Here is a 20,923-nt window from a genome sequence, read left to right as displayed (position 1 = left end):
AATGGTGCAAACTGATTTTTCTACACTTGTATACATTTAAGAAATCAATTTAATAAATAAATTTTGAGTCCTAAACCTAAAACTACATTCGATAAAATTTATGAATCTCTGCACATCACTATCGTCAATAAAGTAATACAATTATTTCCTTCAAAGTCGTTATCAATTAATACGGAACTTCATGAGCGGACAAACGTCAAACCGGCCATCATAGCGTGCCGCTAGTTTAATGTAGCACATTTGACAGGCAAAATTCCAACTTTGATTTTTTTGGCACTTAACCCAAATGTTGATTCCATGCCTCAATTGACCTTACACAGGGTGGTCCGGATGAACTCTATAAAGCTTTTTTTAGCTGTATAAACTCCCAATTTAATTGTATTTTTAAAGTCATAGAAAAAAGATTGTTTAAAAATCTTAAATTTAGTGAGTGGGCTACTGCTGGCATTTATAAAAGTAGGAACAAGCTGTTTGACTTGTATGCAGAAAAGCAATATAATTATACTCCAACATTTGTTCAGTATGTAAGAAATTATTCAAAATTATTTAGAAATGTTTGCATACAAGCTAAGTCAATTCACATAAAACAGAAAATTATTAATTCTGATAATAAAATCAAAGCAGCTTGGGATATCATCACAGATGAAACTGGGAAACGTAAAGTGGAAAATAATAAATTGGAACTTAAAATTAACAACCATATTACTGACTCCGACTTAGAAATAGCAAACGTATTTGAGGACTTTTTTCGAAACATTCCAGTTACCACTACCAGTTCCCTTAACTCGTCGCCAACGGAAGCCTACACTCTTCTAAGGAGCAATGTTTCTGAGTGCAGTGTATTATTTAAATTTGAACACGTTACTCCATATGATATTGTTAAAGTATTCAAATCGCTACAGTACAAAAAAACCGGAGACCTATGGGGAATTTCAGTAAAAGTAATCAGCAATATTATTGATATTGTTGCTCCATATCTTGCTCTAATCTTTAATGAGTCCGTAGATTCAGGATCCTTTCCAGATCTTATGAAATACAGTAAATTAATTCCTCTTTTTAAATCGGGTAGTAAAACTGACCCAAATAATTACAGGCCAATTTCAATTTTACCGACTTTTAGCAAGATATTTGAAAAAATTATGCTCAACCAACTGCTCCAGCACTTTAATCTGAATAAATTACTTCATTCGGAGCAGTATGGTTTTACTAAAGGTCGATCAACAATCGATGCGGGCGCAATGCTTTTAAAGCATATATTCGATGCATGGGAGAACTCACAGAATGCTATTGGAATTTTCTGTGATTTGTCTAAAGCATTCGATTGCGTTTCGCATGAGACTCTCTTGGCTAAATTGAACCACTATGGAATCAAAGACTCTGCGCTTAGTCTCATTGCGTCCTACCTCAGTGATCGTATACAAACTGTATGTGTAAATGATGTGAAGTCATCCGGATCAGCCTCACTAATGGGTGTTCCACAAGGCTCTATCTTAGGTCCCTTCATGTTTTTGGTATATATAAACGATTTACCATATTTCGTCCAAAATAATTGCGATATTGTACTATTTGCTGATGATACGTCTTTGATTTTTAAAGTCGATAGAAATTATAATAATTTTGACGATGTAAATAGAACCATATCGCAGGTTACTCATTGGTTTACTGTTAATAATTTGCTTTTAAATGCAAAGAAAACTAAGTGTGTCGAATTCGCATTGCCCAATACTAAGACGGCAAATGATTTTAATTTAATGGTAAATAATGATATGTTGAAAGTAGAAGAAACTACCGTGTTCCTAGGGATAACTTTAGATGCAAAGCTTCAATGGAACGCCCATATATCAACACTTGCTGGTAAACTCAGCTCTGCTGCTTACGCTGTTAGAAAGATTCGACAGATAACTGATGTGGAAACTGCAAAAATTGTATATTTTGCCTATTTTCACAGTATTATGTCTTACGGAATCTTACTATGGGGTAAAGCGGCAGATATTGGAAAAATTTTCGTATTACAAAAAAGGGCAATACGCGCAATCTATAATTTAAAACCGCGCGATTCCCTACGAGAGAAATTTAAGGAAATAGGTATTCTTACAGTAGCTTCTCAATATATTTACGCTAATATAATTTTTGTACGACAAAACATTCATAGTTACAAAAAAATCGGTGATTTCCACGACCGGCAAACTAGAAACCGTGATAGGCTCGCATATCCTACGCTCCGCCTCAGGAAAGTTGGAAAATCGTTTGTGGGAATGAGTGTAATATTTTATAATAAAATTCCACAATCAATTTTAGACTTGCCTTTACACAAGTTTAAAAAATCTATTAAAAGTATGCTCCTGAAAAAAGCTTATTATACAATCGAAGATTATGTAAATGACAAAAAAGCTTGGATTTGATGCGCTCCAGCAATACACGGCGCTGCAATTGCTTGTATACAGTATGGCATATTATTGTAAATTGTACATTTGAAAAGAGCAACCGCCGAGTTTCTTGCTGGTTCTTCTCGGTAGGAACAGCATTCCGAACCAGTGGTAGATTATTTTGACGATTCAAAAGCACTTGTAAAAGTTTAATTGAATAAAAATAATTTGAATTTTGAATTTTTTTGAATTTTGATGCCCGCGGCTTCGCCCGCGTGGATTTAGGTTTTTCGAAATCCCGTTGAAACTCTTTGATTTTCCGGGATAAAAAGTAGCCTATGTGCTAATCCAGGATATTATCTATCTTCATTCGAAATTTCAGCCAAATCCGTCAGGTAGTTTTTGCGTGAAGGAGTAACAAACACACACACACACACACACACACACACACACACACACACACACACACACACACACACACACACACACACACACACATACAAACTTTCGGCTTTATAATATTAGTGTGATAGAAGTAGCTTCCACCTGCTGTGATTCGTCAAAACTAGCGATGGGTTAAGATGGTGATCACCGTCTCCAGCCTCCTACTGATCACAGATCTCCTCTCAGAATGAGAATGGATTAGGCCCTAATCCACCACTTTGTCCAAGTACTGATTGGCAGACTATACTGAACCATCGAGAACACTACGTCAAACCCTCAGGTGTGCAGGTTTCCTCGCTATGTTTTCTTCATCGTTAAAGCAAGTGAAGTTTAAACGCACATATCCAAAAAGTTTGAAGTGTGTGGAGTCAAACTCAGAACTCCTGAATAGAAGGCCAATGTCTTAACCACTATTCTATCACTGCTGATTACCTAAATAAGGCTAACTCTAAGTTTTATTGTAACGTTTTCAGTGAAGCATAAATTGAAAATTTTACCAAAACGGTCAAACAGTAAGAGTGATAGCAATCACCACAAATTCAGTAAATCGTAAGTTGAGAAGAAAGCAATGAATTATTACAAATTAATACAAAGACATACAAATCGGCAAAAATGAGTGGGCAGATACCTACTAAAAAGTCCAATCCAACTCATAATGATAAGAAATAACCAGTGGAAATAAAAGATATACCTACCCACTTAATTGCAGAAAGGGTCCAACTTGAAGTCGATACCCAATAAAATTCTGGTTTCATAAAATGTTTTATGTTTTAACGAAGCCCCGTCATAACGCTTAGTAGCGGGAAGACCGTTAAAAGTTTGAGTTATTGGAAGCTTTCGGTGGGAAAAGGATAGTAAAATCGATCTATAAAAGTTGACGAAATGTAATGTAATAAAGTTTTAATAAAGATATGGAACCGATGTAGATATGCTCAATATTTTCAGAAAGCAGCATTTTCCGAAGTTGGAATTTTAATATTTTACTAATATCTATATCAGTTGAAAAGTGGCTGTTTATCTGCTTCGCTATCTTTAACGACCCATCCGTTTCATCGATTTCAATGGGTAGGTACAGAGATACCTTTGCATCCCAGAGAAGAACATAGGTTCCTCTTTGTCCCAGAAAATCAAAGAGTTCCCACGCGGTTTTTGAAAACTAAAATCATCTACGAGTGGACGAATTTGTTAGCTAGTGTTTTAGTACAGATGTGTTCCTACATAATTAAATAGATAGATTTACCTTATAGGATAGCCAGAATAAGGGCAGTAGAGTACCAGCTCCCGGCCAGCGACGGCCCTGATTGGTCCGATCGATCGCACGTACGGTGGTCCTGAAACCGAGTTAGTGACGGAACCTTTGTTGTTGCTCGTTAAATTAGGACCAGCATAATTTAATAGGGGAAAGGTCAGCTAGCTTAATTTCCGTTACTGTTGCGAGGGCGTGCGTGTTTGTGTTACACGATTTATTGGTTTCATTAAATGAATATAATGGATTATGGTGTAACATTTCTGCTGGTATAAAATGTCATGTTGCTTTGTGCCCTTTTAAATGAATATTGAACGGGGAAAATTGTGTTATTTTTTGGAAACGTCGTCTTCTTTCATAAAAAAATAGTAGAGTAGAAATCCTTCGGTATCCCAACTGCTTACCCACATTCAAGCGATCAACTTCACAAAAATATAAGTGGAATAGCTAGGAAATTGCACTTGGGATTATCAATGGAGTGATCCGCTAACTCAGTTGACAATTATTTTGAATCCATTGAAGGTTTTCTACGAAAAAATATTTTCATATCATTCAATGAAGCAGCAATATAGAACCAACTAATCTCAAATGAGTTCGGCGGCTATCAGTCAGCATTGAGTTAGCAAATCAGTAGGCTACTTTTAGGGTTTGATTAAAAAAAAATATGCGTTGTCCTGTAGGTTCACATACCATAAATATTCAGCCGGGAGGTGTGTGATATTTCGCCCAGAGAGTTGGCCGCCTTGCAGGTGTAGAGGCCGCCATCCTCCGACCTGACCGCCGTGATGTTGAGGTAGCTCACCACCTCGTTGCTCTTCGTCGCGAACTGCTCTATGCTGTATCTGGTGGATTTTAACATCTGTTATTTTAAAAGTGACCTTGTTTATAATAAAACCGGCCAAGGGCGAAGTGCCTACTTGGGTATTTTTTCGAAACCCGAAAACTAACAAGCAGACAGCCAAGAAAGCAAGATAATGTTGCGTTGTCATCCAGGTTCAACCTATGTTTCAAACAAGCCTCAAAGGAGTTCTGACCCCATCGTACCTGTGTCCTCTAGCCATAGTGTTGAGCGGTTGTCCATCGAGCAGCCATGTGAAGTGCGGGGGAGGCGAGCCGGCAGCAGAGCACTTGAGGGTCACCACCTGCCCTGGACGGAGCACTTGCTCGATGAACGTGTACTGCAGTTCGGGCGCGGTATCTGACTCAAAAACAAAATGGAGTACTTTAAAACTATGATAAGAATACCCCACACTGGCGAAATGCATTGTGCTGGTCTGGCACTAAAAAAAAACACCAAATAAGAAAAAAAGAAGAAGATACTTGAATTTATTGCAGTTTTTTTAAATATATGGATTGGCTGCTATCAGACTTAAGGACAGACCGGAAGGGCATTCTATATCCTAGCGGGTCGAATCAGAATAGAGGAGGCAAATCCCTTCGTTAGTGTCCGTGGACGCGTTACAATCTGCAGCTCCTCTCCTCTTCCCCCCCCCCCCCTCCCTCCACTGCTACAGATACTCTGTTATGAAGTTACCCTCACCTCCTAACCTGAGCTCGGCACTGGCTTGCGCGGAGTCTCTGTCACTCCTCGCGACGCACTGGTACACCCCCTTATCAGCTCTGTGCACTGACGCTATCACGAGCTGCTCTCCGTTGCCCTGCACTCGCACTCTGCCACCCCCCACTCCTGCTGCCACTGGCACTCCGTTGTGAAGCCACTCCAGACGGGGAGAAGGCCAGCCAGCCCAGCTGCAGTTGATAACGGCTGTGCCTCCACTGTTCACTACCTATGTTTAAGAAAAGACGATTTAAAAAATCACTACACATATTATAAATTAGCTAGTTTATGCCCACGACTTTATGACTACAGCGTGAATTTAGAACTTTAAAAAACCCGTAGAAACTCTTTGATTTTCTGGAAAAAAAGCCTACGTCACTCTCCAGGTCTTTACAAAGAAAGAGAAAGCAAAAATCCATGCAAAGAATCACGTCGATGCGTTGCTCCGTTGGGACGTGATTGAAGGACAAAACAACAAACAAATAAATACCCTCTCGCATTTATAATATGGGTAATGATCCGAAAGTGTTTTGTTGGTTTTCCCTTCTTTCAACAGATCTTATAATTTTTAGGTTCATGTAGCTTAGAAACAAATTAGAAGAATTATTGAAAATTAAAGATCACTTGAACTGAATTCAAGTGACTTTATTTATTTGTGAAAATAACAAAACTGTTCCACTTGAAACCAAGCAAAATCGAGACAATCTGGAGAGGATCTACCTACTTTCATCTTGCTAACAAGGATGTGAGAAGCTAGAAAATTGGGCTAGAAACACCAAACAACTTCTTAAGATTTTCTACAGACAGAGAACAGCTGAATTTTGTTAGGAGCGCAATTTCAAAACAATCTCATTTGCAATTTCGCAAAGGTAAGTAAGAATTCAGGATCCCGGGTCAAAGTGGCCACATCAGCCTGTCCAATCTTAAACAATCAGTGTGCTTAGTACAAGATTTTACATATCACCAACGATTATAGCTTTCGAAAGGCGAAACGAAATAAGTCAAAGTAAAATGGACTTAACTAAATTTGATTTAAAGTAAAAATTCAGTAGCACCTATTTTAATTTCGCAACGTTTCCGCTTGGAGCGCTGGCTGTATATGTATGGGCAAAGTTGAACTTTAAAAAAGGCAGGTAAGGTCTATTTTACTTGAAGCTGAAGTATTTCGATGCTTGAATCATATTATCAACGTTGTGTGAGAACTGAGATGTAAAAAATGAAAATCAAAATTTATTTATGTCATGTAGGATAACTAGTTTTTCTTATTTATCTGTGACTTTAGCACCGGTTCGCAATGTTTGTTTTACTGAGTAAAAAAACTCTACAATACTCTATCCGCAGAAAAAAGTCAGTATAGCGTTCTCTCTGTAAGCGTTATCCCATACAAATGATAGAGACAAAATCTCAGTGGGCGCTAAAAATTTTGAGTCATCGACCAATCATAAACAGAACTATATTTTCGAATTGAATTTCGAATGTTTTTTGAAAATATTTTTGAATGTTTTTTGGTAACAATAGGTAAATTATTATGTTTGTGATTGGTTGGTGACTCAAAATGGTTGACGCCCACTGAGATTTTTGCCTCTATCATTTGTATGGGATAAAGTAACAGAGAGAGCGCTAAACTAACTTTTATCTGCGGATAGAGTATAGCTACTAAAGAAACTCCAGAAACAATAAAATCTCATACTAAACGCAGAGGTTTTCTTGGGTTTTATATTCGCTGAGAGCTGACTCACTTTAAATGTGAGTGTATGTGTGTCGTAAACATTTTAGGGTCCACCCAACTTGGACCCGACGATGTTTGCAGAAAGTTTTAGATACAGGGATGCCCAAAGTTAGATGAAGTTTGTTCGATCTTATTTTGGTAAAGTTTCAACCAAAACAATAAGGTAGATAGAGTAAAACACCATCTGTATACTAACGTGACCTACTTGTAATATTATGTACCCTAGTATAATGTTATGTACCATAGTTAATGGGACCATTAGGTAGACGGAAGACATCAAGCGGGTTCCAGGAAGTTGCTGGATTCAAGCGGCGCAAGACAGTGGGCTGTGGAAGTCCCTATATAAAGAACTATGTCCACCAGTGGACGTTAATTAATTATCGGTTAGTGAAGATGATGATGGTGATGATAATGATGATGTAGGTAACGAGTAAATGAAGCAGTAGTTTGGTGGTCGGCATGAGATGGATAATTATAACTGATGAAAATGGGGAAAGATTGAGACAGTGGACGCTCGAAAATACTCTATGCACAATTTAAAGCATAACATAAAATTAAGATGATCAGGAATTACGATTCAGCAATAGCAGTAGAATATGATTTTGGTTTATTGGACTATTGGTCCCAAGTGCGGTAAAATGGCTAAAGTGAATCAATAATGAAAACTGACAGACTTTTATGTGATGATTTTGTTAAACTCATACCCCTATTCGGGATAACAGTTCGTAGCGCGTTTATACCTATTAGTAGCACAGCTTTGCTACTTTTGCTTGAGCAAGCTGAAAGATTTGAATATATAGCTGTCTACGTCCTACGATTCAGTGATTTTATCTGCGAGTTAAATCGATTGGTAGCAACTAGTCAGGGGCGGCTTAGCCTTTGCTAGGCTTTGGGCGGTAGAACTATGCGAGGCCCCTACCCTTTAACAAATTTGTGTGAATTGTTGAGATTTTTTGACGATATAATATTATGCAAAAGTTATAAATTTTAGAGTTTTGAAATTGTATTTACTTACATACTTGGACTCGCGCGTTGTGGGTTTTGTAATGTGCGTGGCGTGAGATTAAAATAGGTGCATACACATTAGTACCTCCTAATGACTTTTCTATTTGGGTTGTAGTGCGAGGCCCCTGCAATAGAGAGGCCCCGGGCGGTTGCCCTGCTTGCCACTCTCTATGGTTTACCTCCTAATGACTTTTCTAGTTGGGTTGTAGTGCGAGGCCCCTGCAAAAGAGAGGCCCCGGGCGACTGCCCTGCTTGCATTCGCCTAAGGCTGCAATTGCTGGTGGGATAACTTTGCTGTTTTTGATTGGGCAGGCTAGAAGGTTCGATGAAGCCATCTATGCCCTGAAATTTTGTGATAAAGGTTATCTTTGCCGCGCTGTGACAGTGCTCGGTGATGCAGAACACATTAAAGCAGCTTGTGTATCGGAAATTCATTTGCGTTCTGCTGAATAATACCGATGACGGTAATAATGGTTAATTGCCCATTATCGCATTATTTGATAAACGTATATTTCACGCGTTTTATTAAATTGCGTCTATTAATCACGCTTTATTGGTTTTTTTACTGCTCTAGTGTCATATTATTGTGGAATAATTTCACTGCGATTTAATGTTGTTAATTAATTCGTTAAAATCAATCGTGCCAGAGAGTTTTGTTTGTTAGTTACATGATATTATAATACTATTTGTATTGTTGTATTGTTTAAATTTCTTTTCTCTCTTTTGTTTCAAGTGAAATAAATTAACCCGTAAAGATTTATTTTAATTTAATTTGCTTTAAGTATACCTTTTATATTATGACCTAAATAAATTTTACACATTGATTTTAATTACCTATTATACTACTACTATATTCCATACTATTTAAATGAAGCTTATAAGAGAGCCTTGTTTGAAACTAGCTACGTAACACTGGAAAAAATGTCGTAAGAACACTTTCCCCGAAGCGATTATGGATAAAATATGAAGGATAACAAAGATGAAAAAGAAGACTCAAAAGAGAAATGGGCACTGCTAGAAAAAAAATACTAAAAAATAGAAATGTACGTAAATCAACGTAATCTCGAGAGCAAAGATTTTATGGATAAGAGGGAGGGTGTATGATAATTTGACCAATTAGTAATAGGTATATAATCTAAACCGTTCAAACTATGAAATAGAATGAATATGCATTTTGTGGTAACTTATACACTATTATCGTAAAACAAAAAGTAAACCGACAAAATACGAAATATTCGAAACGAAAAAATATATCAAAATCAACATTGAAATCAAATAAACGCATGGTCAACAAAATAAAACTTTACAAAAAGTAAACCGAAAATATTTTGTTTGTGATGAAAAACAAAACAAATCCAATAAGTTTGATGAATAAAAACATAAAACGTGTCAGGCAGCATTCGCGCCGAACGAAAGCTGTTGAAATAACGATAAAATCTGCGTCAAACGGGAGACAAAAATAGAGTGACCTAATAATGAAATTAATTATTGTAATAATCCGGTATTTCCAGTGAAAATATGTATTGGAATGGTATTATCGCAGTGGAATTAATTGTGGTAGAATTAATATCACTGGGTATATTTTACCTTTGATAAAACTTTAATGCGGATAATAAGTATAACAATAGTAATAGTAAGCATAACAATGGAAAGGCTATGGTTTGGTATGGACCGTGGGTATGGAGTAGGGATGTAACGGAAGCAGTTTTATCGGAACCGAAGCCGGAATCGGAGTTTTTAAATTTGCTTTCTCGGAATCGGAACCGCAGTCGGAATCGGAATCGGAAGCAGGGTGACATGAGAGAGAATTATTATTTAAGGACAAATAAAACATTATGTAGTATTTTTTTTTTATTTTAAGTTTCAGTTGTAACATAAAAGTTTTATGTTTTATGATAAAACATAAAAAATGAACAAAATTGGCATATAAACAACAAGTTTAAATAGAATGAATTTAAACCCGAAGTAGCATGTACTAATCAATTAGTAATTAAATTATACTAACGAACAAAAGCTTTAAAAAAATTAAATCGTATTAATTGACTCTAAAAGTAGCGTATTATATTTGACGATTAAAAGTATTTTTTTTTTCAGTTTCTAACTTTATTAATTCTTCATATTCAGTGGCATGGACAGACTTCAAATGGCTTTTTAAAGACGTTGTCGTACCTCCCTTTCTTGAATACGTCTTCATACACAGTTTACACTTTGCCGAATCCGAATTAACTTGAATGAAGTAGTTCCAAATACAACTTGATTTAGGTTTCATTGTCCAACACAAAAACAGATGACTTTCATTGATAATAAGCCGCAAAAATCAAAACAAATATCTATTTAACCAATGAACGTGTCGTGCTGTCGTGTGCGTTAACAAGTGAAAAAATAATTGACAATTGAGTGCGCGGGTCGGGGGAGGGGCGATTCCCCGCGCGACGCGTATGAACCTGTCGAATCATAACAGTCGGTCCAAAGACTACAATATTATACTGGAGTCGGTCGGCACACGCCGCCGCACTCGCCCGCTATCTATGCTTCGACCTCCGATTCACACCTCCGATTAAAAAATGTCGGAGCCGGAGTCGGAACCGAAAGTATAATAGTAATCGGAAGTTCCGACTTAACGGAACCGGAACCGAAGCTCCGTACCATCCCTAGTATGGAGTTCTATTCCCAACTGGGTACCTAATAGACATTTTATTTTTCGGTCAGTTCCATAGTTCCGACTTTTTCATCAAATTCAAATTCAAAATATTTTTATTCAATTAGACTTTTACAAGTTCTTTTGAATCGTCAAAAGCATCTACCACTGGTTCGGAATGCCTTTCCTACCGAGAAGAACCAACAAGAAACTCGGCGGGTGCTCTTTTCAAAGATTTGATATACAATATTATTATGCCATGTATACGAGTTCCCGCGCATTGTTGGAGCGAGTTACAGGTCAAATCCAAGCTCTTTTACCATTTAAATAATCTTCGATTGTGTAATATGCGTTTCTCAGGAGCATAGTTTTAATAGATTTGAACCTGTGTAAAGGAAAGTCCAAAATTACTGATTTCGGAATTTTGTTATAAAAGATTATACCCATTCCCACAAAAGACTTTTGGACCTTCCTGAGACGGAGCGTAGGAGTCGCAAGCCTGTTACGGCGTCTAGTCAGCCTGTTGTGTAGCATCGGCAAAATAATGTACAGTAAGTTTTGGTAGTTTATGGAAATTACGTTTGGTAAGTAGGTATTAGAATCCGTTAATACAAACAACGTATTTTCCAACTCATCATTAATTTAAGAACTACCCCATTCAAAGTAAAACCTGCATTTAAATTGCGTTAATATTTAAACGCTTTTGACTAATACAAAGTTTGAAAATCTGGACGTTGTATCCTGAAAGGATTAATAGTATTCATGCCCAAGCATACTCGTAGATCCTCATTAAAATTTAAAACACGTCTTTCATATTTCAACTGATTGGTCAGGCTGACAAAATCAGAGCGGCACCGCACATTTAAATAGGCGGCACGGGTAAATAGTAGACCCGTGGGTACGATCGATGGATTTATTTGGAATAATTAAGGGACTTTTGGCCCCGATCCGCTTCTTTACCCCTCATAGTAATCGAATTGCTCAATTTTCCAGACATATTCGTTAAATTCAACATCTGGTTCAACGTTAATTTTTAATTTCTAAAATATTACATAGCATATTGACTCCAGAGATAAACAATCCCCACAATGTAAAGTACCAATTTCTACCGAAAAAGAAAATTTCCGCGAATTCGTGGGAAATACCGCCTATCCCCACGAATTTTTCATTTGGGCAAGAAAATCATCTTTAATTTAAGATCTAAGGTGGACATAAAATCACACTTCACACTTAATATTATAAAGGCGAAAGTTTGTATGTGTGTGTGTGTGTGTGTATGTTTGTTACTCCTTCACGCAAAAACTACTGGAGGGATTCGCCTGAAATTTGGAACGGAGATAGATAATATCCTGGATTAGCACATAGGCTACTTTTTATCCCGGAAAACCAAAGAGTTCCCACGGGATTTCGAAAAACCTAAATCCACGCGGACGAAGTCGCGGGCGTCAGCTAGTATGTAATATTTTAGAAATTCGCTTTGATTCCCTTTCAGTGTAAATTGAGTCTTACTTAGCGTTTAAACATATAGGCCCTATAGGGGTTATTATGTTGGGATCTTTACGAACCTGCGTGTGAGGTTGAGCATGAACAGTAAGATGTGCTCTTAGTGACAGATGCAGCCTCAGCGTCAGGTGACCATGAGCGTTGGCCGCCCTGCACGCCCAGCGCCCGTCATCCACCAGCTCGGCGCGTCGGATCGTCAGGGCATCAGCAGCCATGCTGTACCGTCCCCCGCCTTCGCCCTCGCGTATCTCCCGGAGCGCCCCACCGGCTGTCTCTCTATACCATCTGTGAGAAAAAGAAATAAACATCTTAGGGCTAATTTTTAAAAATGTGCTAGGATTAGGGCTATTTTGTAAAAATGTGCCATGTTATTATTGTGAAAGTCCTCATAATCGGGCGTTTTGGCATTGGATATACGTACTTACTTCAGAAAATGAAACAAATTAATCTATTCTCAGCATGATCAACTCCTTGCCAGCCCACTACTAAGAACAAGTCTCCTCTCTGAATAAGAAAGGGTAATTTTCGTGCTCAAAATCGTGATATTTAATTGCTTTTGCTTTGCTTAAAACGCACGAAACTTCGAAAAATTAGAGATGGGTGCCCGGAATCGAATCAGTAATAAGGTCGTATGGGCCATGTATAGTACCTACTTCACCAGCGAGAAGCTACTCGTATTTGTATAAAGTATACTAAGGAAAACTAAAGTGAAATAGGTACATAAAACAAGTAAGCAAACCATTTTGTAATAACTCCAAAATCCAAAGCTATACTTCTTATTCCTCAATTATTTAGGTAGGTAGTAGGGTATATTATTAAGATAGCTGGGGGTCTAAGTTCCCGTTGCTTAGCAACGACACGCGCTGCCCCTGTCATTACCGCCGACAAAGGGACGAGATCCAGGTAAGTTGTTTACCTGCTCACCGTCGGGGTTACAGAGAACCATCTGAAAGTCGACGGCAGTACCTAGTCCAGGATGATTGGAAATCTGTTTTACCGGCAAATACTTTTATTTCAAAGAGGTTTGCTGTTGTATTTCCTTGTTAGATTTATTTCATCGTACATTTATTCAATTTTCATGGCTACAAGACGGTCAGAATACTTACCTTCACTGAAGAAATGATAAGGAATAAGCAAGTGATTTGATAGCTTAAAATGCACACAACGAAATGCATGTCCGATAATCCGGAACCCCCAAGGAGGCATTACAATCAATAGGCAATTGATTTCATTCTTTGTAGAAAATTGATTATTGCGATTTTATAACTTAAAACCATAGACGTATAATACTCCGTAAAGCCTGTTTTTTCCAGAAAATGCGATCCCTAAATGTACAGGAAAGTTGAGTAAAATTTCCTAAAAAATATAATTGACTCCTGAAGAAAAGAACTTACATTTCCCATAAGCCTAACAGTTCAATAAAATATGGGTAGCGGATATCTAACTACCCGTAAGACTACCCGTAATAATATGTACTTTTACGCTTAGCTGGTAGGATATGGGGGAATATTACATTAACGATCCTAATAAAAACAGGACCGTTGATGTCTTAACAAAATTCAGCCAACACGTCCTCATGTTTACGACGGGCAAATATTACGGGACGAACACGCGATTTGAATGCGAAAGTGATCGAGCCTAACAGAAAGTTCTGGACGGTAATTTTTCCTAATAAAACGCTCAGTGAGGATTAAATGTACAATTTTCGGAGGATCTTTATCAAAAATTTATAATTCGTTTTGTAACTTTAATCTGTGACGCCTTTGTTTTTTGATGAATAGCTCGAGGCATAATATGAAAATTAATCAATCATTTTTAATTCTAAGTACATATAATAAATAGTATGAAAATTGATTGTTTAAATTAAATATATTAACTTAATCATAGAGCTCTAGCTAACCTAACCCGGTGCGGGATAGCGCGGGTGATGGGAGGGTGGGCGTCTAGCCGCCTCATACCCCGATCGCCATGTCGACCTGTCGCATACTATACATTTTATGGATCGAGTGACGGAGAGTTTTCATTTGTGTAAAGAGACAGCATAGACACAAATCTAAATACTTAATCTTGAATCTTTAATTTTGAATCATGAAATCAAAAAATGATATGGCAAGGTGCGGTCTCGAGACGTATTACACCCTGCATCAATCCTCAGGGCGTCGATTTGCCATCGATTGCCCTCCGACTCAGGGGACCTCGCTCGGCGGATATATTGCCCTCGGCATCAACAGTGACAAGTGACGAACGATTGCTGAATTTGGGCAGATGGCTGACGTTATTATGACCTCTTGAAAAGAGATATATCTTTTCGTTCTAAGTAAGACTTTGGTGTCTAGATTCATTCTTAGAGTGAATTAATTTACGTTATTTAAAAATATCACGTTTTAAGTACAGAATTGTACTATTAGAAAATGAATAATCCAGAATTGAGAAATATCCACGGATTCAAACGAAAATTGAAACATAAACAAATAACTCATTTACAGGCGTACCAAGCTTGTTTTATAAAATTTAGAATAATAAGCAGATCATGGATCTCTGACTAGTGAATGTCTGATATTATAGTCATTAGGTACCTAATATAAATCCATTGATATAATTCTACATATCTAATTATCTTTGTATATAATTCTTTATCGAAGTACCTAGAAATCAGATGAATAATACGTATTTTCAGCGCGTAGGTTTACAATTTGCATAATAAAATTTAGGTGAATATGTAATGTAACATGTAAAGCTTTTATTGACGTTTCTGATTTCTGAACGAGACATCGGAAACCTTCTTCGATAAGATAAGGAAATTGTTTATTCCGTGTATTGGATTTGACGGAAACATGACGTCGAAAGATTATACGAAGTCGTTTATAAAATCTCGAAATACTATGTCATCATCATCATCATTATCGGATATAGACGTTCAATGTTAGACATGTCTCTCGTAGGGACTTCCACACGTCACGGTAGGTATACATTATATTGGAATCTTGACCTTAAACTATAAAAGCCCGTATACTAGGGGGCCAATGCCTTCCCAAACATTGATAATTTTGCGTTAAAGAACAAATCTTAAAAGCTAATAAAATTAGCAAGTCGGTGACTCTACCTTGAAGTTTTTAACCATTTAAAAATCGCCCAACGCGGCTTAAGAAGTTTTCACTTTCACTTCAGCAATTGCTGGTAAGGGAGCATTCTTAGAAGCTGTAAAATGTCACCAGAGGAGTTAGCAGTAACTTATCTAAATTCAAGTTAATATTTGCAGCGGACAAATATTACTTGGCCTCTACGCGATTTGAATACCAACTGCCTACTCGTAAAGGGGTACAGACTGACAATCATATTTTGTCATAAGAAACCTGTTAAGTGCGAGTCGAATTCGCACGCGAAGGGTTCTGTAACATCATAAAAGATTATGTTCTTTTCAAAAAAACAATTAAAATGGCGGTCATTTTAATTTTTTTATAATTTGTTATATTTTTTCGTTTCATTTTCGGTTTATAGTGGTTATAAAAATACACATTAATGTCTCCACAAATTACTATCTTTTTTGATGACCTACATATCCACCTCAAGGCCTTCTCTATAACGTCCTCAAATAAAACAAAGTCACTTGAAAGGGTTCGGTGCACGTAGACTACAAAACGCTCCAGCTTAACAATTTCTGAGGTTAGTGCTTTCAAACAGACAGACAAAACAAACTTAAATCACATTTGGAGCGACCAAGTTATACTACGAATGTTGTATAGCCACATAGCAATGTTTTATTTTTCCTAACATAATATTATTCAATTTTTGGCCCAATATCAAAACTTGTATTCGTCTGACGTAGATACTCGTAAATACTTTGATTCGTGGAAATCGTTTTTGCCTCCAGGGACGAACGTCACCTTTTCAAGAAAGGTAGAATTTTAAATAATTCCACAAAATGTTGACCTCCCTGGCGCAGTGAGCGCTGTGGTCTTATTAGCGGCAGAGGAAATCTGGAATTTTGTACCCGAGACATGGTCGCTAACTATGGACCCAAAAAACTCAGTCACTCAGACTAAGCGACATTTCATACAACTAAGGCAATTCGTGAACAGAGACAAGCAGATACATAGAAAAATTATTACACACAAAACAAGAAAAATACCAAAACAAAACAAGAAACAATAAACTAAAATCAATTGTATGCAAAGGCAGCCTTTCTCCACCACCAAAGGTTGCCCCTTTGGTGAAAGGTGAGACTAGATGTGTTGGAAAGTATTTACGCGCGATTTCACAAAACAAGACAGACAAAATAAAATAATAGCCTTTATGTTAATAAGCTTTGATTTAGGACTTTGATTTGAGACTTAGACTACGCAAAAATCAAAATATGGATTCGTCTGCTTTAACGACCTTTTTAAAGCTTCGAACTGTGGAAAAAAAATTGTGGCAGATTTTATTAGCTTTCAAAATTTGTTCTATCACAAAATGTTTATCCCAATTCAACTTTCGAAATTAAATTTCGCTCGTTAGTGGCAAATTTCGATAGAGATAAGACTAAGAGCTTAAAGTTGAAGGTTTACCTCGCGGGGTGAATTACGTACTCGGTCTTTAGCCAATCTCTGGCATCTAGTGTCGTGATAGCAACGATACCGAAAACTTTGCTTTTAACTTCTTAATTACAGACGTCTGCCAATACATTTTGATTTTCGATAACTAGAAAAGGAATTAATTTATTGTACTAATTATTACAGTCCAGGCCTGAAATAAAGCAATTACTGGCCGAGTAATAATATTGAAAGGCTGAGGTGGAGCCAAGGATTGAAGTGAATTTGAAATAAGTAAATAAAAAAAATAAAAAAAATTAAAAAAATTAAAAAATTAAAAACAATTAATTAAATAAAAAACAATTAATTAAAAAAATTAGCTCTGGTTGTTTTTTTTTAATTTTTTGACTAGTATACTGTCGTTTGTGTCTGCGATGGGTACGGTTTCCAATACTTCAGTGCCCGTTTATTACAAAAAAACACTTTTTTGTATTATTGTAGCTATAGTACTGCAGTAACCAATATAAGTAAGTTATAAGTGAAAGTCAAAGTTTGTTTTTCCGAGACGCTAAGTTATTGGCATTTCAAGTCTCCGAGAGAGCGCGACATCAGTTTTCCATTAGCTGAGAGCACAGAGAGACACCGACCCCTTCTTTGTACGTAAAGGGATAAAGTTTAAATACGTCATGATAAGTTTGTTCCTACAGTTAAGTTAATCAAAAGCTCGCCTTTCAAAGATGCCCGAAATTGAAAGGTTCACAAAGATTATAAATTCATTAAATCTTTGTTAAGAATTTCATGTTTATTAAGTTAATCATTTTAAAGACTGAGAAAATCTACTGACATCAGACTCTGCATCAGTGTAAGTTTTTAGAGGTTCTAGTGTAACTTTCAAGTAAAAGTAACACTACTAGTAACTGTGGAACCAATTCCCTTCTGCGATGTTCCCAATAGATCACAGCATGGAACAAATTCCTGAAAGGCCGGCAACGCATTGCTGGTTCCTCTGGTACTGCAAATGTTCATAAGCGGCGGTGATCACTTAATATCTAGTGACTAGCCTGCTCGTTTGCTCGTTTTTTTTATTTACAAAAATAAGTGTTTTATTAACCCCCGACCCAAAAAGAGGGGTGTTATAAGTTTGACGTGTGTATCTGTGTATCTGTCTGTGGCATCGTAGCTCCTAAACTAATGAACCGATTTTAATTTAGTTTTTTTTGTTTGAAAGGTAGCTTGATCGAGAGTGTTCTTAGCTATAATCCAAGAAAATCGGTTCAGCCGTTTGAAAGTTATCAGTTCTTTTCTAGTTCTTACTGTAACCTTCACTTGTCGGGGGTGTTATAAATTTTTAATTTACACTTGTTATTATATAAGGTAGAATGTGTCGTGAATTCTTTACAAAATATTTTGACAAGTCTACTTTTATTTTTTATTCATTACAGGCAAGCGCTTGACCACAATCACACGTGGTGGAAAGTGATCTAAAGTCTACGAACAAGAGCGAAGAACATCGGCCACCGTGCCAAGCTATATACCTTAGGATTTACATGGAACAATTGCAATGAACATTGACCACAGCATCTGGTATAAGATAAATGATCCCACTACTGCACATCAGAACAATTAATCGGTCGATTAGTTTATCGACCGACAGTTCCAATACGAAGGCATCTGTTTCAAAGGCGTGGATCTCATATTAGGGAATGTCCCCGGGGAGCTCAGTCAGCGCTTGCCTCGGGCACAGTACGTGAGGGTCGGGTGATTGATCCCGGGCATAGTAATAACTTTTATTACAGAAATCATCACTTTCCAATTCTAGGCTGGGTTGGCTCTAGAGACTAAACTCAGCTGTTTTCTGTAAAATACGTGACAATCAAACAGCAATAACTGTTAATTCCTTACTTTACAGTTTACTAGATGATGATTTAGGTTTTTAGAAATTTCGTAGGAACTCTTTGATTTTCCAGGATAGAAAGTTGCCTGTCAATTTCCGGGATGTACCTCTGTACAAAATTTCATATAAATCGGTTAAACGGATGCCTTTAAGAATCCCGTGGGATCTCTTTGATTTTCCGAGATAAAAGTAGCCTATGTCAACTAACGCAAACCAAATTTCATCAAAATTGGTTCAGTGGTTGAGCCGTGTAGCAGACAGACAGACAGACACACTTTTGCATTTATAATATTAAGTAAAGTATGGTTTAACTAACTGATGCCCAAGACTTCGTCCGCGTGGATTTAGGTTTTTGAAATCCTGTGGAAACTCTTTGATTTTCCGGAATAAAACATAGCCTATGTTATTGTCCAGATCTTTAACTACACATAGGTATCCATGCCAAAGTCACTTCGAATCGTTGCTCAAACCAACAAAATAACAAAAAACAAACTTCCGCATTTATGATAGAGATATTTGTGTTATTTGTATCAAATAACATAACAAGAAAAGTTTTATAATGTGATCAGCAGTCTCTTTATGAGATTTTTACTGGTGACTCTTGGCAGTTTTTATTTATTTGCAAAAATAATGTCCATTTTATAATTTTGACCACTACCTAGCTCCCAAAAAAGTAAAGTAAAGTAAACTGTCAGATTCTTTTTTTTTTTATTCACTCTTCTTTAAAAATGATGTAAACGATAAAAATACTAACGAGAGGCATGAAAATGAACTAGAATCTGAAGGTCGAACGAGAGCAATTATTCATCTCGGGCTTTATCATGCGTTCCATTAATTTTCCTGATTTTTCCCAAGTTTCATAAGTTTTTTATTTTACGACGAGGTTGTTTTGCAGCACTGGGTAAACAAAGACGCTCTTAAGTGCAACCTAATGACTATAATTGGTTATATCAAGAGGTTTATTTTTCAGGGTTCCGTACTCATAGTACCCTATTACTAAGCCTCCGCTGCCCTTCCGTACGTCTGTCTGTGATGGTTAAATGTTATGAGAAAGTGTTATTTGTTGTAAAGTAAAGTAAAAATAAAGTGCTATTTCTTTTACAATGGTACGGAACCCTTCCTGAGCGAGACCGACTCGTATTAGACCGATTTTTCTTTGCGTTTACCATAAATGTGCATTAATTAGTTCATTTATCAAACTTGGAAGCCCATAATATAATATTATTATACTCGACATTAGTGGCATTAGAATCAGAAACCGTTTCTCATTTCCTTTGTTCTAATTAAAACATTACACTTAATCACACTAATTTATCTTGATTTACGGTTTCTTACAATTAAGTGGTTTTATACAATAAATTACGTTCCCACAAAATCTCTTTGCTATAAATTCGTCGACAACCGACAGACGGCCACTGCTGGACATAATCCGAAAAAAAGACTGACTGATTGATCTATCAAAGCACAGCTGAAATTTTTGAAAAAAGGATTTTTGAAAATTCAACCTTAAAATGACTGAAATAGTGGTTTGAAATTTGTGTAGTCTGCGCGGACGAAGTCGCAAGCATAAGCTAGGGTTTTTATACAACAATATGATCCATCATTTAATTAAACAAGTGTAAATCAAAAATTTATAACACACCCGACAAGTGAAAGTTACCGTAATAACTAGAAAAGAGCTGATAACTTTCAAACGGCTGAAACGATTTTCTTGGATTATAGCTAAGAAGAAGAACACTCTCGATCAAGCCACCTTTCAAACAAAAGAAACTAAATTAAAATCGGTTCATTAGTTTAGGAGCTACGATGCCACAGACAGATACACAGATTCACACGTCAAACTTATATAACACCCCCCTTTTTGGGTCGGGGATTAAAAAAAAAGCAAAATCAAAAGCGTTTTGCAGAGATCTTATTTTTTCATTACAATAATATTAATCACACTAATATTATAAAGGAGAAAGTTTGTATGTGTGTGTGTGTGTGTGTGTGTGTGTGTGTGTGTGTGTGTGTGTGTGTGTGTGTGTGT

At 36.8% G+C, this 20,923-nt stretch overlaps 1 protein-coding gene and 1 long non-coding RNA gene across 2 annotated transcripts in view; one reads left to right on the top strand and one right to left on the bottom strand.

Moving 5' to 3' along the window:
- Positions 1-20,923, bottom strand: part of LOC123877861 (Down syndrome cell adhesion molecule-like protein Dscam2) — a 97,217-nt gene that overhangs the window by 29,152 nt on the left and 47,142 nt on the right. The window contains exons 5-9 of the mRNA XM_045924794.1: positions 12,552-12,774; positions 5,597-5,843; positions 5,101-5,254; positions 4,747-4,898; positions 4,051-4,141 (exon numbers count right to left, since the gene is read on the bottom strand). Of these exons, the coding sequence (XP_045780750.1) occupies positions 4,051-4,141; positions 4,747-4,898; positions 5,101-5,254; positions 5,597-5,843; positions 12,552-12,774 (867 nt within the window). The remainder of the gene's footprint in view (positions 1-4,050; positions 4,142-4,746; positions 4,899-5,100; positions 5,255-5,596; positions 5,844-12,551; positions 12,775-20,923) is intronic.
- LOC123877901 lies at positions 234-20,248 on the top strand. Its single transcript, XR_006798695.1, has 3 exons — positions 234-324; positions 19,442-19,455; positions 20,237-20,248. It is a non-coding gene; the product is annotated as an uncharacterized LOC123877901 (long non-coding RNA).

The sequence above is a fragment of the Maniola jurtina genome, chromosome 2, assembly GCF_905333055.1.
Source record: "Maniola jurtina chromosome 2, ilManJurt1.1, whole genome shotgun sequence".
Taxonomy (NCBI): Eukaryota; Metazoa; Arthropoda; class Insecta; order Lepidoptera; family Nymphalidae; genus Maniola; species Maniola jurtina.
This window is presented reverse-complemented; position numbering and strand designations above follow the sequence as displayed.